The sequence below is a fragment of the Polistes canadensis genome, unplaced genomic scaffold (assembly GCF_001313835.1).
Source record: "Polistes canadensis isolate GaletaPanama2010 unplaced genomic scaffold, ASM131383v1 scaffold_22, whole genome shotgun sequence".
Lineage (NCBI taxonomy): Eukaryota > Metazoa > Arthropoda > Insecta > Hymenoptera > Vespidae > Polistes > Polistes canadensis.
In genome coordinates this window covers 203,082-227,997 of record NW_014569569.1, presented here as the reverse complement: position 1 = coordinate 227,997, position 24,916 = coordinate 203,082, and the positions used below count along the sequence as shown (strand labels likewise).

Below are 24,916 nucleotides of genomic sequence, written 5' to 3'. Positions count from 1 at the left end.
TATTCAAATAAACAATACTCCAATATATGCTATATGATGATTAAAAAATGTATAAATTAATTTAAAAATCAATGTGTGTGTGTGACTTTATTATCAACACCTTTTAAATTAATTTTTCTTCTCCCAATATAAAACTACAAGCTTCAAAACTTAAGGGAAATGCATCAAGAAACTTTTGAATCTACTCTAAAGCTTTGTATACGTCTAAGTATTACCAAGAACAATGTTTATTGACTCTAAACTTATATACTTCGAACTTGTTATGTTTATTAGACAAAAAAAAAAACATAAAGAAGAAGAAGAAGGAGAGGAAAAAAGCAAAGAAATGTTCAGTTTATTTTTTAGTGTTGAAAACGTAGCGTGAAGGTCTTAAAACAAAGAAAATTAGAGGAACCCCTTGACCATGAGCAAGCTAACGCATAACTGTGGAAAAAGAGCCACGCCAGAACCGAAATTATTGCGTTTTCTTGGCAATCATCCAAACACGAACGCGTACGTTCGCTCCCGATTATTGCAACACGCGTTATGCTGGCCTACATCGTCTAAGAAAATCGTAAAATAAGTACAAGTACGCGTTCATCTTTTACAACTTTCTATCTTTCTTCCATCATCTCGTTATGTTATATATGTATTACATGATAAAAAAAATGAGAATAATAATCGAGCATTTTCGAAAATTTTCTGCCGAATAAAATAATATCAAAGATATTTTCGATATTTTTTTCTCAACCAAATTAACAATATAACTTAATTACATATATGCTTTCTTACATGTATATCCTTGTTAATCTTGAAGACTCGAAAGGTCATCACTTTTTAACCCCTTTTCTCACCTCCCCACCCCAACCTCCCACCTATTATGATTTGTGTTCGTTTATTATATTACGAAATGAAACATTTCCCTTGTGCCAATGCTACTTTAAACTTGTATTTCAAAATATATATACCTATATGTATATATTATACATATGAATGTTGTCACACTTCCATTGAATTAAACGTTACCGTCTGCCAAAATTATCGAACGTGCTACCTTGCATTTTAAGCTTTACAACGACACATTATATTCAATTATCAAACACGAACAATTATTTGAAAGAACATTCGACAAAAAATCGTAATAAAACAAGACACTCAATTACTTATCTTTTCAATGAACCCAAATACGCTACCCCATTTGAGTTTAAAACTTATTCGAATCGAAACAACATTTTTCTATGATTCATATTTATTACAATTTCGTTACAATACATTTAATCTTGAGATCGAGAAAAAAAAGATCGTTTGAAAATTTTGGAAAAAAACTAACAATAAAATCTAATGTATAGTTATGCGATTGCTATAAAAACCGAACGCATTTATTTATGATTTGTATAAAAATCTCCACATTGAGGTCATTTTTGGCAATCAGCCAATCAGGAAGCGAACGATGACATAAAATTATGCGGAAGAAATACGACGAGCCAATCGGAAGTATTGGTTAGTATTCCGGAAATATATATATATATATATATATAATAAAGATCTTTATCACGAGTGTATTTTAATATTTGCGTACCCATGTGTATTTTATAACACGTGTAGTTTACTACCTATGTATTATACATACTTTGATATCCGTGTAATATGTGTACCTGTGCATTGAAAATTAGACGAACTAAAATACAGATACCTAAATTAAATACACGTGTACTTTAATACACATACTAAACCATAGTGTACAATAAACGTTATAATCATTAACAATTTACAATAGGAACAATGTTCTTGTACATTGCAATAATTTTATTTCATTATGTTCTATTATACTTTTTCAAATATAATTCTTCCTGTAATATAAAAAAAAAAAAAGCATAATCTTAAGAGCATTGGTTAGAAACAATTCAATAATTCTTATGACCTTGTTAGATCGATGTAGATTAAATACCTGCAACCTTACCAGATAATCTAACTCGCTAACCTTTCTAACGTTTTATCGATTTGTACCTTGTTCGACCTATGCTTTCGTGTCACACATCGAAGGTTTTAAAAAAAAAAAAAAAAGAAAAAGATACTAGTGTTTCTCAAAATTTAAATGATACTGCATAGAAATATGTTACCTTGAAAACGACCAATTCTTATTTATAATTTAAAATGTTAAAGTACCCTGATAAATTGCAGGTATGCTAATACTGTGATACTCTTACGAATTCCTGTGAAGGAAATTCTAAGAATTTTCTTGAAAATCTCTTTCAAATTTTCCACTTTGATGTAAGCTAAAAGCTATCGTAATCTTGATCCATTAAAAATGATATTTCAAAATGATCTATGAAAAATATAGGATCACGGATCTATGGATCGAGGAATATTGGTTTATACGTGAATATAATAAAAGTAGAAAAATATCACATAAAAGCAAAGCAAAACGTCGAAAAAGCTACAAAATTCATATGTATATATATATATATGCATGTGTGTATGGGTGTGCATACAAACGTTGTTATGTTCGAGGAATCGAAATGGGCGCGGGAAATTCGAATTTGAATTAGAAAGAGGGGGCGATGCAAGGGATGAAATCTGCGGTCGATAGGAATATACGTAGTTTCGCGTGGTTGTGCGAACGACAACCGTGATGACAGCTGACCGAGTGACCCGGTGCCCCTTAACCAATCTCTCTTACTACTACCAATATATAAACCTACGTATGTACATACATACACATATACACAAAAACGTAGTTACATGCGTAATGAAAAAGATGACAGAAAGGTAAATGAGGTTGTTGAGTTAGAAAAAATGACTCGTATTTTTGTACATAGTGCGTAAATACATATACGTATATTTATATATGTGTTTGTACGTGTGCGCGCGTGTGTATGTACGTTATATACATACACGATCAGAAAGAAATCTTCGCTTGCTTGCGTCTACTCTAAAAAAAGCCTATAGAAGCTTACCACCTTGCTTACGGACAGGCATCCTTTATCCTCCGTCGAACCTCTCGTTCCCTCTCCTCTGGTCGCACACTCGCAGCCCCTCTTCTCTCTCCTTCTCTCTCTCTCTCTCTCTTCTTCTCTGTCTCTTTCTCTCTTTCTCAGTGTGTATGTATGTGTATGTGTTCTCTTAGGTAAGCTTCCTCCTCTTCTTCTTCTTCTTCTTCTTATTCTTCTTTCACCTGAGACTAGATAGATACTCGGGGAGGATTGGACAACGTGTCCAATCTAGTAGTAAAATAGCGTAGTACACTATTATGACTTATACTATGATCTCACCACCTTCTTCACCATCAGCCAGCACCTCTCATATAATAATCAACGGTGGTGAAATGGCACACCACCACCAACAACCACCTTCACCGTTACCCTCACAGTCGTCACCACCACCACCACCACCACCACCACCACCACACCAACAACAGCACCACCACCAACACTACTAACTAACACCACCAAACACACGAGCAGCAACTGAAGTAACAGCAGCAGCAGCAGTAGCAGTAGCACCACCGGTAGCACACGCTTCTCTCACGTTGTTAAAAGTAAGCTTTGCGTTAACGTGCAAAGAGGAGAGAGAGAGAGAGAGAGAGAAACTTAAACGCCGGAAAGAGAAAGTAAGACGAGTAAAAAGGAAAGAAAGAAGGTGGCAGTGGTGCGTCGTACTCGCACGGCTTCCGCGCACGATCCGTCTGCCACTACTGTCATGCGTCAGCCAAGAAACAGTACCCCGACAACGACGACGACGATGATGATGACGACGAGAAGGACGACGACGACGACTGCGTCTGACGGCAGCAACGAGAACGACGACTGCTTCTACAATAACGCGTGTATCTCTTTCTCTCTTTTTTCCAATCTCTTCTTCCACCCTTTTTATGATACACAAGAAATCAAAGTAACATCCCTATGAACACGCACAAAATGAACACTACTAGATCTGTCACTTTATTTCTCTCTCTCTTTCATCACCGGCTAGATACATACGTTTCTCTCTCTCTCTCTCTCTCTCTCTCTCTCCCTCTGTCTCTTTTTCTCTTTCTTTTTTTCTCTCGATTTGTGCTCTCTGTCTCTCTCTCTCTCTACCCTCTTTTCCCTCTCTCTTTTTGTCCGTCTGTATATCTATTCGTCTCACTTTATTATTCTCTCTCTCTCTCTCGCATTCGCCTCGCACAATATGGCGTCGCACTCTGGCCGTCGTAGCGGAATCGGAAAATCGTGCGGAATCCACTCACTACTGGCAACGCAAAGAAACACGAGCGCGCAACCCGCACCGCCGATTGGTCGATGCCAGCTTGCTTCATGACGTCACGCCAGCCCTCATGACGCGCTACCCCGAAGGCCGAGATCAACCCCCTACAACCAGCATACGACCTACTGTACCCCCTCTCTCTTTCTATATACATATATATATATATATTTTTTTCTTTCTTTCTTTCTTTTTTTCTTTTTTCAACTTGTTTTCTCTTAAGTAAACTCATTTTCCTTCCCTCTCAACGATGACTCGCTCGTTATCGATGACTACACCAGCAACCCTCTCTTTCTTATTCTCTCTCTCTCTCTCTCTCTCTCTCTCTCTCTCTATATATATATCTATCTTTTTCTATTGCATCGGTTCTCGTTGCATTCGTTTAACACGAGACAGAAACTTAGCCGTCTCATTCATAGACGTCAGCATCGATCAAACAATACCTTCGTTTGTCAACAAGAATTCTAAATGCATCTAAGACGATCCATTGATTAATAAAATTTTGCAATTAAAATATCAATCTTTTGTTGTTTTTCTATGTAATCATGAGATTCGTTTAATATTTTTATATTGATATTCATAAATATGAAATGAAGTAAGTATAGGAAATAAACATTTATTTGTATGATCTTATCATACGAATTTATTGATCAAAGTAATTTACCCTAGCAATCGATGGTAAATGTTTCTCATTTTCCATTATTTTCTCTCTCTAAAAATTCTTAATTTTGTATTAAAATTATAATAAATCATTTTCAAAATGATTACTTTTGTAATATTTTCTACCCTCACGATCATGCGCGATTAGATTTATTCTGATAAAGTTGCATCAAGTTAAATGGACGAACTAAACGTGCGACTTTACCACCGAAAGATTCTTTTTTAACAATTGCTATTTTAATATTAACTTAAATATATCAATTACATTTAATAATGGCGTTAAGCTCAACAAAAGGGGAAATACCATCAAATGCTATTGTTTTAACCCAAAGAGAGGCTATTCAATATCGATGGAAACAAATCCACAATTGGGTACCGAAAAGAGAAGTGTAACTAACCTCAAACAATATCATTGTATACATTTTCTTCTACAAATAATGAAATAATAATATATTATTTTTTATTGACATTTAAACTCGATCAACCCTTGCAAATTCTATTACTTATATATTTCTATTATTCTTTCATCAATTTGCAATATAAATAATAAAATGAAATTTTGTTTAATCCAAAAGATGGCCTTTTTCATATGGACCGGCTTTGCTTGGAGGTGTCGCATCAATATCAAGTTTATATATTAATATCAGAATTAGGAATATAATGAAATTACGTAGCTTTGGTTTGGCTTCTTCTACTATCAGTATGGCATTATGTCCAGGAGTGTTTACCATTTTAGCTCAAATGGAGGTATAACATTATAAATCTTTGTTTAGCCATTTACCATTTACAATTTGATTGTAAAAGTATATGTTAATATAAAATGTATTTAGTTCGTTACAGAAAAAGTATTTTTGCCAGTGCAAACTTGTCCTTTATGCATCCAAATAAACTCATTAATTGCTCAGAATTTTTGTAGCTTGGTATATCCTTTGATCTTGTCACCGGTAGTAAACCTTATGGTAAGTTTTAATTTCTATTCATTCTTGCAATTGTAAATAGATATAGAGATGATATATACTAATTAATATTTGTATACAATTTTGTTATAGATTGCTAAGCGTGCTGGAACATTTAGAATGCCATATTATACAAACTGGAAAGAAGTATTATATTTTGGTGTGAACTTATGTAAACCTATTGTTCCATCGTTAGCAGTCTTAAGTACTATCAATTCTTTAGCTGCAATGTTGATTTTATATAAGCAATTTAATTGCATATCTTATATAGAGCAAATATTAACTATAAATGAAGAAAGCGATGAGATGAATACAACATTCTGAAAGTCAATTATTTTTTGTTAGTCACATAAATTGTTGAATAAAATGTTTTTGATTGTAAAATTGTCAAATCATGTTGCAATATATGTTATTTGCTTATATTTGTATGAATGAGTGTCACACATGCATGTTGTATGGGATATATATACATTTGAAAGCAAACAAGATTTGTGACAATATAAAATGTATTTATTCCTTCATCCCCTTGCATTATAAGTTGTTATTAATATATTTAATTATTTTTAGTTGTCTGCCAAAGTTGCTCGTTCTAATGGACTTACTGTGCTAGTGTGCACTATGCATTGCTGTTGTCTTTATTTTGTAGGCGGTATATAAACCAATTTTAACAACAGGCTTAGGCACAGTACATTTTGTAATATGTCTTTCAAATTATTAAGATTCGCTGTCTTGTACAGTAACTATGTCATTTTGACTTAAAAATTTTTTTAATGTAATTTTTAAAATCTAATTCATGCAACACGTAGGCTTATACAGAAAAATGTTGGTGTCTTAATGTGTATCATGTATGCATAACAAACAGTGCTGAACTGGATAGAAATATAACTTTTAATCATTTTTAGCAATATATTCAAAGCTAATGCAAGGTGCATAAGACATTCCTTCTTAAATGTAAACGAAGTATGTTAAAATAACTATTATCATAATAAGATTTAAAATATTTTCATGAAATAGAATAGGATGCATGAATTTTTCTGATTTTATAAGCAACATCACTTTGTTATGCATGTATAAATATCATTAATAAGATGAAAAGCAACTACTAAAGAAAGTAGTTTGATCTGTACGATACGCAAAATTCGCGTACAGCGGAATCAAGTAAATATTTTCATCTATTAGGATTTGGGACTTCAACATATTTAAATCGATTTAAAAAAACACGCTATATAAAAGAAAAACAAGAAGAAAAAAAAAGCAAAACAATAGTTACCATTGGAAATGCATCAGATATTAATCTTCTTTGCTATTCTCCATTGACATTTTGAACTAAGAAATACATCAATGATACGATATGTACATTGTACGTACAAGTAGCGTTACTATCATTGACGTAATTAGGATTCCACAGCCTAATTTAGTTCATATATACGATAGTTTGATTTGCCGATAAATCTACAATTAAGTATGATATTGGCAGTTGGTTGGACATCATGCCGAGGCTTGAATAGTACGGAGATCTCAAAAACTAGCTAGCTACCTTGATAATAATAATAATAATGTAATGTAATAATGTAAGTAATAACATCAAATGTTAAGTTAAAACATTGATTAACAAAAGATTAACAACACGATTTCTTTAGTCTTAGCAAGCTTTGCTCATGTAAACGACACAACAATGAATAAATTGGCAGTGAATGGAACCAGTCACAAAGTAACTGGGGGATCTAAGTAAAGATAGGATATCAATACATGGAAGAATAGGACGCCAATTTCTTTCCAATTTCTGCCGGACGCTCTTTTATACGATAATAATCTAAAATGCATCACTAATTAATCGTAGTACATTAATAGCTGCATTTGGCGTATCAGCCACCTAAATCATTATATAATTGAAACTTTTCTTTTAAAATAAGAATTAATATGTATATGCATTGAACTACTACTTGTTTTTCTTTTTTTGTATTGTAGGTAGCGATATAATGCAACTATAATGTACAAAGAATTCATGAGTTTACGATCACAAATCGCAGAATAATCAAAATCACAATGAGATCGTCATTTTGTTGTTGTTAGTACCTTAAATCTATTATTACAACTAAAAATTAACACTTTTTTTTCTTTCTTTCTTTCTTTTTCTATAGTAATAGTGCGGTCCATTGCTTATTTACAGTAGAGGTCCCATTCTGCAAATATTTTATACTACACACACTTGGAATACCTCATTGTTCTTTAGAGGTACCGTCTTAAAATTTATCTCTGTTAAGTTTTAAGCTGAACTTGAATATTAATGAGCAAGATAACAATAATCTTTGTAAAGTTATCTCTTTGAACCTCTTAAAGTGGTATTTTAAAGGGACTAATTGAGACGTATCTTATAAGTTTAAGCTGTACGTTAGAAAGTACAGTAACTATATATCCCTTTTTTGTTTTATTCGATATTTTTTTTGTCATCAATTGCAAAATTTCTTTTCTGCAATAAAACGCTGGACTATATTACAACTATAATCATTAAAATAAACTTCGATGTAGCAATGGTATAAATTATGTTAGACGATTTATACATATTATATATTTACAATTAGCTAAATACATTTTGAGGGATTTTATTCAATCACCAACAAAATGGTACAATCTTAATGGAACGATCTAATACAATCTAATTAATCATAACAGATATATTTATTTATACCATTGGTACAAAGAAATTCAATTTAGCTGTTTTAACATTGCCATGCGTAACATCAAATTATGATTTACCTGTTCACACTTACAAACAAAATGAATATGAATACAAAGAAGCTCCAATTGCGCTATTATACTTATTTTTCTTAACAATTTTTAAAACAAAAAAAAATATAAAAAAAACAACATATTATAATTATTAAATATTAGCAAATTATCCCGAAGAAAATGAATTAATTTTTTCTTTTTTTTTTCTTTGTAACAATTACAATCATTAATAAAAATATTTAACAGCATTGTAAAACACATTGCAATCTAATTATATATTCCAATTAACAAAACATAAATTCAAAGAATACAAAAAGAATCTTTTTGCATATCTTTTGTGTGTGTACATATATATATATGTATATACATATACATATATTTATATAATATGAATATTCTATATTTCTTGCAGATTATATGCAATATAATTCAAAAACATATATGCATATATCTTTGATCGAATTTGTACAGTTTTAAAGAGACTGTGTGTGTGTTTTTATCTTTGCTGTGCTATATAATTACTTATATATCACCCATACACTGCAGATAAAGATATCGATGTAGATCCGCTTAGTATGATGGCAGGAGCTAATCACGTGCAAAACGCTTTAAACGCATGTTTAAGTGCTAAGATTCGTTTAATAATTAAGTTCTATTTCATTAGCGCTAGTATACCTCGCTTAATATATTACTGAGAGAAAGAGAGAGAAAAAAAGAGACATAGAGTTAAAACGTTCTAAATTCTTTCACATTTGCTAAATGGATTTTGAAGAGATATTTTCTTTTTTTTTTTTTTTTTTTTTTAATTAAATAATTAATTTCATTATCCGATCATTATAATGATATTTTTAAGTTCAATATTTAAATAAACAAAGTGAATTTATTAATAGTTTGATATAGGAATAATATTTTAAGTAATAATATTGCCATCATACTTATAGTTCTATCATCCTCAAGGAGGACTGTATGGTATCATAAAAGGGAGACTGTGTATGCTAAAACATACAAAATACAATAGGCACCACTTCAAACAGTGAAAGATTGCAAGTAACAGCCGCCTCCAATGTCATTTTCGCTTGCGCACCCCACGATCCATATTTTCTTGTGTCGTAAATCGGTGGGTACGAGGATGTGTATGTGGAGGAGGGAAGGAAGGTCCTGCACGGTCCCACCAAAAAGATGGATAATCTTGTACAGGTACTACAACGGGAGATACAGGAGACATGGGTAGTGGATGTATGAACGATGGATGATTAGGTTGTACCATCACTAATGTATGCTGCTGACTGGCCACAAACGAGTTGTATTGAGTGCTATTATTGTATTGAAAATGGGATGTTTCTTCAGTATTGTTATAACGAACTGCGACAGAAGTTTGAGAAGGTAGGGGCCCTTGTGGAGGACCCCAGGCCAGCTGCTAGCATCTTCGGCAGTGCCAATGTGTCATATAATCTTGATAGCTCACAGTGACCTTCTCACTCTGGTAACGAGTTAACTTCACACTACGTCTAATGTCTGGAGTAACCAATCCTTTATAACCACCTTTATGCAGCAAGGAATCTATTGTCTGTATCTGGTCCCATCCTAAACATGTCAAGTTCTAACTTTGCAGAATACTCGCGAATTTTCAAATTGCTGTAAATATCAGCGTAAAGATTAATCAAATTTTATTCTTAATTAAATTCTTTCTCTCGCTCTTAATAGATAATTTTGTATTTCCTGGAAGTAGGAGTTATATACTAATTAAGATATTACTTTAATGCAAAGAAGAAATAAATGGATAGGAATACGAAGCAAATAATTTCAAAATTCTATTTTGTAATTTATCAGCCATTTATAAAACCAGCTTTCTGATTGTTTATGTACCTTTCTGTAATTTCTCTTTTCCAACTATTTTCTTTTATTTTTTAAACTACATACTAACTATGAAAAATACTTGTATTTCCTATTTTGGAATCACCAGAAGAATTAGAATAAAAACCTTAATGAATATAGGTTATCAGCGATAATATATCAATTTCTGACTATAATCTAATCTATTGTAAAAAAAACATGTATACTGACCTTGTTCCGGTGCTACATCAGGCAAATAAGTAGCGGTCCGCTTATTACCCTTTTCATTATGGAATTCTATGCGGATACCATGAACTCCAACTTCCCAATCTAAATAGTCAACTCCATCTTCAAAATTTCTAAGGATAGATACGCTAACATGTAAGCGTGGCAACTCTTCTCTTGTTATCGGATTGAAACGAGAATCCTTAAATGCGCTTTTAGAAAGAAAAACAAAAATATATTCTGACTTTAAAGATGATAATAGTTTCATTCTCGCCAATATTCTATCATACCTAGTAGTAGCGTATTCTCTTAATCCGGCGTGTAAATGCATAGCATTAAATGTACCGATGCAGCCTCTTAATCTCATGTCTTTTCCAATAGACCACGTAACGAATAAAGGGCTGAAAATAATATTTCATTGTAGAGTACAATTTTTTGTTGTATAAATAAATCCAACTTAAAAATGCGACAATATACATTAGAAATAATAATAAATCAAAAAAAGAAATTTTTTAAATGATAATTTAGTAAAAATCACTGTCAAAATAAATCTGTTTCGTCCAAGTTTTTTTTTGCTTACAATACTCAAATAAAAATAGAACGAGAAAAATAATTCAAGACATAATCAAAGAAACAATAGAAACGCCTCTGCAACGATGACAATGCAAAGAAGCTACGATGACCGACCGAGGAGTCAAAAAAAGAAAGTATCATTTTTATATATAACCTCGTGTATACGATTAAAAAAAACACGAATTTTAAAGATATTGAATTACAACAAAAAATAAACGATAATGGTTTTAAGCGAAGTTATTTTAAAACGGAAAACATAAATCTAATCGAGGTTAGTTTAATCGAAGGACTTTTTATCAAGGACTTTTATCTTTTCAAGGACTCACAAAGTGCATTGCCAATGATCTTAAAAAATATAAATCTTGCATTAACGAGAGATGGAAATAAGATAGGAGGTAAAGAGGAATTATGAAAGGAGAAAAATGGAAAAAGAAATAAAAATTGTAATGCAAACGTTGAAAGAAAGACAGAAAGAAAAGAAAAGAAGAAAGAGAAAAATGATGTAAAGTGAGAGAGTGAGAGAAAATAAAGAGAAAGAAAGAAAGAAGAAACGAGAAGAAGAAACGAAAAAGAAAAAGAGAAAAAGAAAGAAAGAAGATAAGGAAACAGAATTGAGAAAGGCGCGCGGAGATGATAACGGTGAGGGGTGGTGAGGAATAAGAGGGGGGAGGGAGAAAGAGGAGGAAGGGGGAACAAAGAGAGCCAAGGTATACTCACAATGCATCGTTGCTGAAGTTGGGCGTTTTTGGAGGGTCAAGTTGATGTAGTTGGCAGTAAAGTACGTCGAAGCAAAAGAAACCCATCTCCGGTTGTACTATCGTGGAATAGCGAATCTGGGTGCCATTTTGCAATACGGTCGAGCCATTGCACGGAATGCTGGTTGAATTATTGAGCTTTTGCTTCTTCGTTCCACAACAGCCAGCAGCCATCTTTCCTGGCTCGACTCTCGCGACTGCTCGCTGGACTCTAGTATTAGTAAGAAGAGAGACACGACACGTTCGGTCTCCGACCCGTACTATACACACACTTTACTTAACACATACACTCATGTATGACGTATACGTATCATCCAGTCTACCCCCACTACACGTCTCAGCGTTTAGCTCTCGTCGTCGCGTGCGAAATTATGCCCGCGCTCCGCTAGATGTCTCACCACGCCACTAAACAGCTGTTCGCTGCACTCCCGCCATTCGTCGAACGTACGTCGTCTGCACAGGTACTATATATGTAAGTTGTGAAAGAATACTTTGGTAATACGAGTTTACGATTGGTTGATACTCATCAGGGTGATCAATTTTAAACCGAGGCGGGATCCTTCTATCAGAGGTATCTTTAATTATTTTATATGTTAATACAGTTATTTATTATTGTATCTTTTATTTATTATTCCCTATGTAAGAAATAATAATGAATAGAAAGTTTCACTTTTAGTATCGTATCTTCTAATTAGAATAGAAACTTAAGTAAAAATATTATTATCTAATCCGAATTTTATAGCTGAAACATCAATGACAGATTTTTATATCTACGATGCGAAAAAACGAATTCTAATAACTAATCCGTTTAATTTGTATAATTTAATATATATGCTCTTCGTAATTCGTTGTATGTAATATAAGAATGTTTAGAATATTAAACGTCATCTGAATTATATGTTCTTCACAGAGAGAAACCCACGAATGCTGTATTTATATTACATATGAAAATCATACGTTGAAACTATTTTAGATCGCCGTAATAAACATTAGATTATATTTCGACAATAATAATATTAAGATAAGAGACTTATTTTCGTCGAGATCGTTAGATAGATAGGAATAAATAATTTTTTCGAAAAGAACAGGGTCCATAAGATCGAGTGGTCGGTTCTGCGTACCTGCCTACGAAGTTACCGGAGATAGCCGAACCGTGACGAAGGATTCAATTCAGCAACGTGCACCGCTCTAGCATCGTGCTCGCACCCATCTCTGATACATAGTTCTATGTATGTATATACATATACATATACATAGATATATACGTACTACATACGTCTTACCTGTCAGCGCATATTTTAACGATTTCGCGATCGTGACACAGAAGATCATTTGATCTCGATCATAGAGAAGATCGTGCCTTTCAAAGATAAGTTTCTTTTTCAAAGTGTATATCGACGAAATAAATATTTGCGAGTTCACGTTAGAAAGTGAAATCGTTGGCGCGTTCTCGTCTATCTTTCCGTATTCAGTAATACGAGTGTACAAGTAATACGTCGCGACTTGAAACTTCCTAACTCTCGACGTAGATGGAAAATAATGTTCTTTTTTTTTTTCTCTTTTTGATAATCGAAACGCGTGTGTGTTACTTTCGGCTTCGTGCGTGCGTTGAATAATTACGATAAGATCTAATATAAGTAAAAAACAGTGGCATAGAAGAGAAAGGTGAAAGGATCTTTTTGGAAAAGGTATCTTCTTTCCTCGTCTAATACACTTGTCAAAGTAAGTTAATGTTGATTTTTCTTTTTAATCGATCGATACGAATTCGACTTTTCTTTTTACTTCTTTATCTATTTTTATGTTCTTTTATTTAACGAAAGATCGTTTAAAGATAAGTTAACCTAGTTGAACGTTAATTAATCATTAACACGTATAAAAAATTGATCATAGTCAATGTCGAATTCGCTGTCAGAAGAATCCATTTTGGAATCCATTTTGAATCTATTGCCAATCGCTCGACCAATCAGATTCGTCCGAAGAAAACATTACTTTTTCTGTTCGTCACCTTACACATACGAAAACTCGCATTTATACAAGCATTTATACAAACATTTAAGTTAATATATAATATTTAAATATTTCATCTATATACTACTTTTTCAATGTTATTTTTTCTTCAAACAAGACAACTATTATTTTTTTTTTTACGTAAAAATTATATTAAAGTTATGAACTTAGGAGTTATTTTAATGAAGATGTTATTAAAGAAACCATAATTTTTTTACTACTGTTAATTACTTATTAATAATCATACAATATTTTAGTAAATTTGTATTCACGTGATTTTTTGTGTATAATAACAAAAAATACAAATATTTTAGCCTATATATTAATGTTATATGACATAGTTGCAGTTGAAATTTGCTAGAAAAAGAGGATAAACAATTCGAATTAGTTTGTAGTAGTAAAAAGAAAGTCTTTCATAGATATAAAAAAACATTATAGTTGTATTGTTATTACCTGTTTCTTCTTCTATGAGAATATATTATAATGGTTCTTCGCATGTGGGATTTATTGTGACGAACGGAGCGTAGAATCAGCGTGGTTACCTCGCACGTTCCAATTTATCTCGAGGTTTTATCGTTACGTTTGTAATTTCATAGCTCTTGGTAAATCCGCGAAATACCATATACATTATACATAAATACATATATACACCATGATAGGATTATTCCAAGCACCATTTTGGCTTGGATGGTAAGCGATATTTTTGAATATATGTATTTGAAATATCTATCACATATTCTTCTCCCAACTAAAATATGATCTTAGATATTTCAAAAATCTTATGATTGTTCGTAACAGTATAATATTCAAAATATACCAAAGTATATGTAAAATCTAAACGTTCAAGAGGTAATGGTACTTGGTGGCAAAATACGACACGCATCGGTACAATACGATAGACATACGAATTCCATTTACTGCTTGAACTGCGGTCACGTGTTGTTTATAATGCACTTTCCTATCCTTCGTGAAATTAGAATTTGCCATTAAGATCGACAAACAAAAATTTGGATCATTCAACTATCCTTCAGATTGTTTTTTTTTCTGTTTTTATTTTCCCTTGTATATCTTTTTTATTATTTTTTTAAATTCCCTTTTTCACATGTCTGCAATCATGTGCAACAAGCGATCAAAACGAGTGGAATAAATGTATACCATGATAGCTGTATCCGTTCGTCTAAACATATCGTATGTATATATGTATGTATGTATGTATGTACGTATGTATGAATGAATGAATGAATATATGTATATATATATGCATGAAAGTATGTATGTATGTATATATGAATGGATGGATGGATGAATGTACGCATTCGAATGATTTTGTTGTAAAATATTCGGCGAATCTTTCGCTTTTACGGATCCGTAAACGGATAACGGATCGTTTATATTTATTTCCTTGATCGTTCGTGAAAATTTCCGAGATATGTGAACGACGACAACGATGATCGATCTATCGTTTTCTCGAAGGAAGAAAAAAATGTGAGAGGATTTGTATCACGTCAAGGTTACGTTCCTGACGTAATCCTAAATAGGTAATCTTGAAAGTATGTACATAGTTCCTTAAGCTATTTATTGGGTCAATATCTTTCAACATTTTTCGTCCAGTATTTAAAATAAATGATCAGTATTTACGATCAAAAATATAATATCCATTTATAATATTTAATAATTAAATTGTTACATATTGATATTAATACAAAATCTGTCAGTAGTTATAGTCAAATTAATATTATAGTAGATTGGTATTTATAGTCAAATATGTAATACATATCTTGTATCAATATGTAATCTTGACTAATATAAATACCGGCCATTTATTTTAAATATTGGCAAATTAATATTTATATCCAACAAAATATTCACATATACCGATCGTTTATTTTACAAAATATCGACCATTCGTTTTAACCATTTTTTCAAAATATTGATCAAATAAATATAAATATATATATATAAGGAAGGGTTGAAAAGTTTTGAGATTCAACGAAAAATGAATTTTTTCAAAGATAAAAGTAAGTTAGATTGTAAAAAAAAAATTGTTTCTACATTACCCACGCATATTTAGGATGATATATGGGTTGTGTAGTAGGGGACTGAAAAAAAGGTTCGACCATTTTCGCAACTCGGGAAAGTGGAAATCTGGGAAATACTTTCACTCTCTTATTTAGTATTAATTGAAGTGTTATTAATTAACAGTTGTGTTAAGTATGTGACTCATGTGGGAATCAATGGAAATTATTAAAAAAAATGTTTCCCGTTTACGTAACTTACGGACATTATGAGAGAACTATCAAAGTTTCACGCATTATGTTTCATATGTGTAAATAAAAAAGAAGAAAGGAAAAACAATATATTTAATATAAAAAAACATTTGTGCATGCTTGTATCATAGATTGTGAGTAGATATAGAAAATGTTTTTCTCACAAATTCCGATAGATCGTCGAGCTTGTATATATAATACTTGAATGATTAAAAGTAGAATGAAAGAATGAAAGAGAAAGAGAGAGAGAGAGAGAGAGAAAGAGAAAGACAGTGCGTATATTTGTTGGTATTTCATTTCAATAAAAAGAAACTTACAGGTGAATTGATTGCGAAAAACTACAGGAGGAAATTTCTATTCGATATTACATAACACGGCACACACACACACACACACACAAACATAGACGTAGTGTGTTTCTTTTCTTATTCATCATCGTGAAGACATCATAAAATTGTTACGTTTATCGCTTTTATTTATATAATAGATTAGAGTATAGAATAGTCTAACCCATGTATACACACATACACACATGCATAATATACCTATGCGAAAAAAATTGCATAATTTTTCTTGTATATTCAAACGTAACATTTATCAATTAATGAATGACAAGGTCAAGGTAATGATAGATTTCGTTTTTTAACAATAAATTAGCGTAAAGCTTGAGTTTGATCGAATTGCGCGATCCGATTGATTTATAATTATAGTTTAGTTTAGTTTAGTTTTCAGTCTTATTATCGTATCGGAAGTTTCCGTCTGTGTTCAATTTTTAATTTATCATAGCTCGATTTTCACTGTGAAAGAGACAAAAGATTCTTCAAACAATTCTCGATTGGTGTACGTCATAGTTTCTGACTCAAAGACGTGTATGAGAATGAAGTTCGATGAAAAAAATAGTATTTAGGTGAGATAAGTCATAATTTTTTATTACCTCATTATTTTACCGTGTATTTATATACTTACGTAGACACACATTCACACGTGTTTGTGTAATAGTATATATTGTAGTATATAGTAATTCTTATGTTATATACACACGCATATATATTTATATATTTATAGTAAATATTTTGATAATTATAACATAAGTATGTATACGTATAGGAATAAATTTTAATAGTATACAAAATGTACTATTTATATGGTAATTAGGCGATCAGTTATAGTGTCCACTTCAAGAAAATGGCTAAAACTGAAATAAAAAGATAAAGAAACAGGATTTTGTACGATCACATGCCCAGAGATATTACAGATAGTATAGAAATGTATTAGAATGATCATGAATGTAAATACATAAATTACTTATATGCGTCAAGGAAATATTTTGATAAAACGTAAATGCACCTGTCTCATTGTCGCTTCGTTCGCATTCTTTTTTAAATATAAAACGATCGCATATTCGACAAATTTTTCCATTTTTTTGTCCACCAGATATCGTCATATCCTATTCATTGTATTCTTTTATTTTTTAATCCTTTTTTGTGTTTGTTATTTTTATATACGTTATCACACGCGAATTTCAATTACTTGAATTTGTACGATGCACGACTATTTTTATTTACCGTATAAAATATTATATTTTCGTGTTTCCTCGTTTTCAAGTATAATTCTCTAGGATTTTTGAAAAAAATGGACAGATAATGATAATTAATGGGTAAGTTTGTTCATATAATATATATAAGATTCGTTGAAAAGCTTACAATAAAAAGCTCGTTGTGTTTTCTTTAAAAATGAATTTTCTCACTAGTAAACTTATATATGCATGCATGTATGTTAACACATATATATATAAATATTTTATTTATATGAGTCTGTGTGAAATAACGCAATTGCATTTTAATCTAAGTATGTAGCAAATATTAATGCAGTAACTATATGAATAATATGTATGTTTGTATATATGTTTATGCATGTATGTATGGTGCTTATGCACGTATCAAAATTGTGCTTTCTATGTAACCTCGCGCGTATAATTTCATAGAAGTGAGCAATGTTCGGTATCGATTACGAAAAGGTATTTGAACTCTCTTCACCCAGGAACGAACGAACGAACGAAAATGGACGAGAGATGTTCCTCTGGTTCACTTGGAAATCGAATCTATTCTCGTTTCATGTCTATCGAGTGTCACACTCTACTTTATCTTCTCTCGGTGCATTTAGTCCGGGTGTCGGGCTGTTACTCGTTAAATTGACATTTTCATTTACGTGCCAGGTTCGCATGGAAAAGTCGTAAAAATCCTCTTGAAACGCTACTATTACGCTATCGTTTCCCTACGAGATCAGAACTTTAACGTTTATCCCGATTTTTTATTTTTATTTTTCATTTAAATCTCCCGTTCAATGTGTGTGTGTTATTATTATTATTTTCTTCTTCTTATATTGGATTTTGCAGTTCTTATTATTATAGAAAATAAAACAAAAGAAAAATGTTCCTTTATTTTTTATCGAAGCAAGCGAGTACCACTACGTTGACCATTATTTGCATTCGGTTGCAAAAATTAATCTATGATTTTTGTTTAAGACCGATCGTCGTCTGTGATCGGTTGCGTAAGTTTGTTTTTTTTTTTAGATTATTCGAATATAGTATTAAAATAAATGTTAAACGTTGACAATCTTATTAAAAAAAATTCTTTGATTAGATTTATTTTGTATACTAATGAATTATTCTATATATACAGGTACAGAGAGAGACAGATAGGGATAGAGGTTTCTATAATTTTTCTTTTTTAAAATTTCGCTTACGAAATAAAACAGGAGAAATAAAGACGAATCATTAGGCCAATGAAATACATTTCGATCGTTGAATAAATAAATAGTAGCAGATTGAGAATGAAGAGATCGAGAGAGAGAGAGAGAGAAAGAACGTTCTTTGCATAATTTTCTATCGCAATGCTCGTGACGACAGTTTAATTAATTCATGTAGGTGTAATAGTAGTAGTAGTAGTAATAGTAGTAGGTACGATTATCATCTCGTCAAGGGGATCTTGTTTTTTTCTCTCTCATTATTTTAAAGATTTCAAAATTATATACGAAAACGTTAATAAACAGAACGTAAATTTATCAATAGTGATCGCCGTCGAAGATGAGATATGATAATGATTATGGTCTTTTCGTCGACAAGAACTTTCCTCTTCCGTTGGTATAACGTCATTCATAAGATTACGAAATTCGTTGTAAGGACAAAGCTCGTTACAACCAGGTATCGTTTGTATAATTAATTTTTCGGTAACTCCTGTCCATAATAGTACCTGTAATTTAACAAAACAAAACAAACAAGAAAATATATACATATACTTTTTTCATTCACAAGATCACGATCTTTTTCTTACTTTTTATAATGATTATTATTTATTAATTTTTTTTATTTTTATTATTATTTTGATATGAAATGCGAAAAATTTGTAATATAAAAATTCCTATAATATGCCAAGTGATGTAATAAATATTACGACCTAAAAATATCCTTTTTTTATCTTTGGTTTTATGACAAAATTCTGAGAACGAAGTTAAATTATTTTAAGAGACATTTGATGGTGGTAAGAATTTTTCATCAATCATATTATTTTTACAGGATTTCAAGATTTATCGATACTTTTCCATTACGATTAATAGATTTTTTGTTTGTTTAATATTACGAGATATAAGAAAATTAATGTGCGATTTATATGATAAATATTTGAAGAATTATTTTTCATTCGATTAGAATTATTTTAAATAATTTCTAATGTCTTTTTTCTTTTTGGTATTAGTCGAAAAACTAAAGATTATTCTTTCCAGTAATATTTCATTATTTCATGTGCAGAGAGTACTAAAGCAAAAGCGACATGTCGGAATAAAATAGTGTCACGACAGACGGCGTAAACAGAAATTATTCAGAAGGAAAATTATAGAATAGGAAAACCGAGTAACTTTATTTCGCGAATAAATGGCTTTTCACGAGATTAGATTAACTATTCGAGTGTCATGGTACTCTTCTATAATTAATCACAAATTTTTCCTTACCTTCTGTTTTTATTTTTCCTTTCTATTTTCCTTAAAAAGACTATAATAAATGATAAAATTCATATAGCGTGAAAATGTAATAATACAGTATAATAATAGGAATCTAAGGATTAAATTTAAGTTCTTCCAACATTACGATTTTCTAACGAACATTACGATTGTTATCGATAGAATTTTGGCAAATAATTTTAGTTTCTTCTCAATAATTTCATTTACGGTTAACGTTAACATTCTTAAAATACGTGGAAGTACATTTCGAGCATCCATCTATATCCTGTTAACGTTCTCACAGGCTTTATTTTCGTATAAATCAAATAATCGTTGTTTTGGGAAACGTATGATATTCAATTTACTTGTTTGTGACTTTGTAGTAGACAATAATTGGAAAACTCTTCGTGATATTATCGTATTTGAATAATACGTATGTGTTTAGTATGAAACATATTTAACGTCAATTAAAAAAAAAAAAAAACCATAAAAAAAACAACCAAACGTGAAAAATGAATATAAAGTGTTAAAATTGATAATGAAAATTTGTTCGATTTTTAACAGGTAATAATCAAATGAGAAAATAAATAGTGAAAGCACTTACGCGAATATAGTAAGTTCCTTTTTTGTCACGTAGAGTTTCCAGTATTATGGTAGAACCATAAGCGGGAAGTAAAGGTTCATTGGTACCAAGAGTTCGTGCCAATGCAGCCACGTTTACTTCGTGTGCAGAAAATAAGAATGCTTTTCTATCGGCAGGTGTTAATTTTCCTTTTTTATACAATTCGATATCTTCTATTATCCTTTTCAATAGCATACCTGGAAATCCGTTCGTAATTATCGCGTTATTATTATCATTAAATTTACTAAATTAAGAATATAATATTTTAAAAGACGTATTATTTGTTTTTAAGTACTGACATTTATCGATTTATCGTATGTGTTATTTCTTTTATCTTCTCTTTCTCTTTAAATTCTCTTCCTCAATTTCGAAAGGAAACGACGAAGAGCGAGATCGTTAAATGACAACGATAAATCTTTCAAGTTTTGTCGTTAAGTGCGTTTCGTTATCCTTTTTCGAAAAAAAAATTCTACTCTTTCTTATTCAGCATTTTAAGCGTTGAGTAAGTAAATGTTTTAAAATATCGATGACTCATACATAAGTTTTATATGTGTCGGTGATTATCGTGATATATGATGTTAGTCGAAATATTGACAAATAAAATTCATTCTACGATTAATTTTATAATTAAAAAATAATTTTTAAATAGAAAATAAATCTTAGTTAATATCAGTTTGTTCAATTATATATATATATATATATTTTAGTAATTTTACTCAAACGAATTTCTTGATTAATTCTTTTTAATTTTTAAAGATTAATTTAATAATAATTTGATGGTACGAACCTCCATTGAGACGTTTCAAGGTTCTTGTGTAAGAATGTAAATTGAAATCAAGAACTGTGATTTCTTTCATGGGACTAGGAAATACATTCTCTGTCCATTTCGGTAGTGTTAAATTTTGCGATGCCTGAAAAAGAACAAACGAAAGAAGAAAAAAACTCAAGGAAAGAATTTAAATATCTTTGTGATTTAAAACCAAAAAAAAAAAAAAAGAAACAAAATCAATGAAATTATTTTCAGCAGACAAAATATAAGAATATATATTTACCTCTTCTTTCAATAAATTATACATGTATTGAACTTCGGTGGTTGTGTTAACAATTTTTCCGGAATGATCGGTTAAATAAGAGAAAACATTTTTATATTTTTTGATCATATCTTGAATTTCATCTTGAGCGATGAATCGTGCGTATTCTTCTTTGTATCTATCGACACGAAAGATATAACATTGATAATATTATAAATTGGTGATGTCAAATTCGTAAAAGAACAAAACGACCTATCAAATAATTAAGTTTCATTTCTTCGTATCGAAACTCGAAAGTTTTCGGAGAAAGAGAGAATAATAATAAGCAAAATAATTAATTTATTATTTTAATTTCATTTACTATAAATATAAAATATTAAACCTTAAGACAATTATATTATTTTTTTACGGTTAAAACGTTTAAGCCAAAATTTTATATGTTTTATCCGTGTATAAAACTGCTTGAAGAGTGGAAATAACTGACGTTTGTTTTTCTTTTATACAGAATTTTGATTAAATGTCTTCCATATACGGCAAAGACGTTGAATAAATTAAAAGATTCTCTCTCTGTAGTCATCAGATAAAAGTGAAAGTTTATTGAAGAGATCACAAAAAGAAAAGGTTTCAAATCTTGAGTTTTTACGTGGTTTTCATTACGAGATGCATTACGTTAGATATCAATTAAAACGAAATATTATTTCAAAGAGGAAAAAAAATTAAAAAATAGAAAAAAACAAATCGATTTATATACACATATATACCTACACACACATATATATATATATAGAAATGAACTGACCGTGGACAATAGTGTGGAAACAGTAGGGTTTGCATATCAGATGGTATAGATAAGGGCGTCCACGTGGGAATCCAGGGCAAATGTGGATTCCAGGTCTGTTTCTCCGAGGGTGGGAATAATCCTGCTAGGACAAGCTGGATAGATAACTGAGTCCTTGGCACATCCGTTGCAAGACCGTAGATCTTGTCAGGCCAATAATCCGCACCGAAATATCCATCGTAACGTTCACGTAACATCCTTCCGATTTTGTATTCTCGCATTTTTCCTTCCTTGAAAACATCATCAACAGGTTCTCCCATCGATTACAACATTTTACTCTTATATACACTTTAGTTTATTATTTTTCACTTTCTTTTATTTCTCTTTTTTCTCTTTAGTTTTTTTGTTGTTCCTTTATTTACTCTTTTATTTTTTTTATAAATCTCTGTTAAAATGCCATTACGTTTTCTATCTCTCTTTCTCTCTTCTTGTGAGGAAAGTGCCAGAGAGAAAGTGGAGACTTTCGAAAAATTAACTAATCGATTTTGTCTGACGTCATTATTGGATATATATTTGTTTGGTTGTTTTTATTCGTAATTTTATATTTGAGAAAGTTTTTTTTTTAGAGAGAGAGAGAGAGAGAGAGAGAGAAATTTATAATAAAATGTACTCACATTTGTTAAATCGCCATCTCCCATTGGATAATAGGAATAATCGCGATACGGATCATTGGGATAATTTTGATAGAATCGATGAGGAACCTTGTCACCGTGTCGAAATAGCTTGAAAACAAAAAATAGAAAAATACACACACACGCACATAAACATACACAAAACGATTAAGTATTAAAGATTCTTGCGAATGTGATTATATTTCTTTTTAAAGATAAGATTTTTCTAAAACAAAAGAAAAAAGGTAAAACAAAGAGTAACAAAATCTTGGAATCCTTGAAAATAAGATTCCTTCTCAAAGAAAAAAGATAGAAAGAAAATTCAATATAGGAAAAAGTTAAGAAAACAAGATCCCCGCGTTTTGAAAAAGATACTTCGAAGATAAAGAGAATGTTAGAAAGTGTTCAATGGAGAAAACTTTTATTTACCACGTGTAAAAGCCGCACTTCTAAATCGCAGTTCACCAAAGTAACGAAATAAAATAATACTATGAGAAACGCGTTTGGATGCATTGTACAAAACAAAAAAAAAAGAAGAAAAGAACGTAAAATGTGTTAAATATGAGAATTTGCTAATGAAACAAAAGTTAACGTGAAATTGTTGATAATGAAAAAATAAAATAAAATAAAATAAAATAAAATAAAATAAAATAAAAGACAAATCTCTCTCCCTCTAATTTTTAAAGTATTATAACGAATGAGGAAAAAGAAAAAGGATCTTCTCGAATACGTCCGGTTCAGTCGATTTCACTTAACGATCTACTCGCGAATGGTTTTCATATCTAATTGTAAGCACAAGTCTCGTTCCCTTTCTTGTCACACACTAAAACACATCGCATTACGGTGTGTGGACGCGAGTGGGGGTGGATAAGGAGCTGCCTAACAGGTTTTTTTTTTTTTTATATGTATATATATACTCTTAAACAATTTTTATTCTCCGTTCCCTCCGCATTTTCAATGCTCACTTATATTCGATCGTCATCACATTCGACGTCACGGTGTGATATTTTTTTTTCTCCTTCGAACATGGTTGAAGGTCAAGAAGGAAGGAGAGAGTGAGAGAGAGAGACAGAATTAATACTCTTTCTTATGATTCCTTGTATCAATCTCAACCCCATTCTACAACAAAAACAAGTAATTACGAGTTTGATCTCTTTTCTTTTTATTATTATTATTATTATTATTATTTTATATCTTTCTCTTTTTTTTTTTTTAGATTCATATTCTTCCGATTTAGTGTTTGTTTAATAATATGCATATTCTTTTATATTTATTTTTTATTTATTATTATATAAATTTATTGGATTTCATTATGATGAATATTCGTTTTTTTTTTTTTTCTACATTTATTATTCTTTTTTCGATCCTATTTTCAACAGCAGAGTGGCGCAGTGGAAGCGTGCTGGGCCCATAACCCAGAGGTCCGTGGATCGAAACCACGCTCTGCTAAAATATATTTTTTTATTATTTTTATTGAAAAATGGTAAACCATATGTGATTAGTAACTATAACGGTAAACAGATATTTTCTTACCGTTATTGTTTCTTTTTATATATTGTTTAATATGTATTTCATATTTTTTCTAATATATAAG

At 30.9% G+C, this 24,916-nt stretch overlaps 4 protein-coding genes and 1 non-coding gene across 6 annotated transcripts in view; 3 read left to right on the top strand and 2 right to left on the bottom strand.

Annotated features, from left to right (window-relative positions):
• Positions 1 to 5,033: 5,033 nt before the first annotated feature.
• On the top strand, positions 5,034 to 6,342 carry LOC106794037. Its single transcript, XM_014761420.1, has 4 exons — positions 5,034 to 5,270; positions 5,457 to 5,628; positions 5,712 to 5,840; positions 5,931 to 6,342. The coding sequence occupies exons 1-4, from the start codon at positions 5,155 to 5,157 to the stop codon at positions 6,159 to 6,161; spliced, it is 648 nt and encodes a 215-aa protein (XP_014616906.1). The 5' UTR covers positions 5,034 to 5,154; the 3' UTR covers positions 6,162 to 6,342.
• A 2,614-nt stretch (positions 6,343 to 8,956) lies between these two features.
• Positions 8,957 to 12,205, bottom strand: LOC106794036 (AMMECR1-like protein). Its single transcript, XM_014761419.1, has 4 exons — positions 11,916 to 12,205; positions 10,916 to 11,026; positions 10,632 to 10,837; positions 8,957 to 10,151 (listed from the first exon to the last, which is right to left on the bottom strand). Exons 1-4 carry the CDS (start codon positions 12,125 to 12,127, stop codon positions 9,985 to 9,987), a joined length of 696 nt encoding a protein of 231 aa, XP_014616905.1. The 5' UTR covers positions 12,128 to 12,205; the 3' UTR covers positions 8,957 to 9,984.
• Positions 12,206 to 13,505: 1,300 nt separating this feature from the next.
• Positions 13,506 to 24,916, top strand: part of LOC106794042 (serine-rich adhesin for platelets) — a 146,933-nt gene continuing 135,522 nt past the window's right edge. Inside the window, exon 1 of the mRNA XM_014761438.1 lies at positions 13,506 to 13,675. The gene's annotated coding sequence lies outside the window, so the exon portion shown is untranslated. The remainder of the gene's footprint in view (positions 13,676 to 24,916) is intronic.
• Positions 17,389 to 23,953, bottom strand: LOC106794045 (venom acid phosphatase Acph-1-like). 2 transcript variants are annotated; one of them, XM_014761443.1, is made up of 7 exons: positions 23,752 to 23,953; positions 23,326 to 23,433; positions 22,673 to 22,941; positions 21,895 to 22,051; positions 21,630 to 21,753; positions 20,825 to 21,039; positions 17,389 to 17,422 (listed from the first exon to the last, which is right to left on the bottom strand). In XM_014761443.1, exons 1-7 carry the CDS (start codon positions 23,833 to 23,835, stop codon positions 17,417 to 17,419), a joined length of 963 nt encoding a protein of 320 aa, XP_014616929.1. In that variant the 5' UTR covers positions 23,836 to 23,953; the 3' UTR covers positions 17,389 to 17,416. The 2 variants fall into 2 exon arrangements, with proteins under 2 accessions (XP_014616929.1, XP_014616928.1); XM_014761442.1 differs by lacking the exon at positions 17,389 to 17,422 and adding an exon at positions 18,921 to 19,478.
• Trnam-cau lies at positions 24,700 to 24,771 on the top strand. The gene has a single exon. It is a non-coding gene; the product is annotated as a tRNA-Met (tRNA).

Excerpts from the sequence above, each read along its gene's own strand:
- LOC106794037 (XM_014761420.1), top strand. The coding sequence starts at position 5,155 with ATGGCGTTAAGCTCAACAAAAGGGGAAATACCATCAAATGCTATTGTT. Across the intron at positions 5,271-5,456 it reads TGGGTACCGAAAAGAGAAGT|ATGGCCTTTTTCATATGGAC; the intron begins GTAACTAACCTC and ends TTAATCCAAAAG. Across the intron at positions 5,629-5,711 it reads CCATTTTAGCTCAAATGGAG|TTCGTTACAGAAAAAGTATT; the intron begins GTATAACATTAT and ends AAATGTATTTAG.
- LOC106794036 (XM_014761419.1), bottom strand. The coding sequence starts at position 12,127 with ATGGCTGCTGGCTGTTGTGGAACGAAGAAGCAAAAGCTCAATAATTCA. Across the intron at positions 11,027-11,915 it reads AACTTCAGCAACGATGCATT|CCCTTTATTCGTTACGTGGT; the intron begins GTGAGTATACCT and ends TATTATTTTCAG. Across the intron at positions 10,838-10,915 it reads AGAGAATACGCTACTACTAG|CGCATTTAAGGATTCTCGTT; the intron begins GTATGATAGAAT and ends TCTTTCTAAAAG.
- LOC106794045 (XM_014761442.1), bottom strand. The coding sequence starts at position 23,835 with ATGCATCCAAACGCGTTTCTCATAGTATTATTTTATTTCGTTACTTTG. Across the intron at positions 21,040-21,629 it reads CTTGAAACGTCTCAATGGAG|GTATGCTATTGAAAAGGATA; the intron begins GTTCGTACCATC and ends ACGGATTTCCAG. Across the intron at positions 19,479-20,824 it reads AAGGAACTTACTATATTCGC|GTACTATTATGGACAGGAGT; the intron begins GTAAGTGCTTTC and ends GTTAAATTACAG.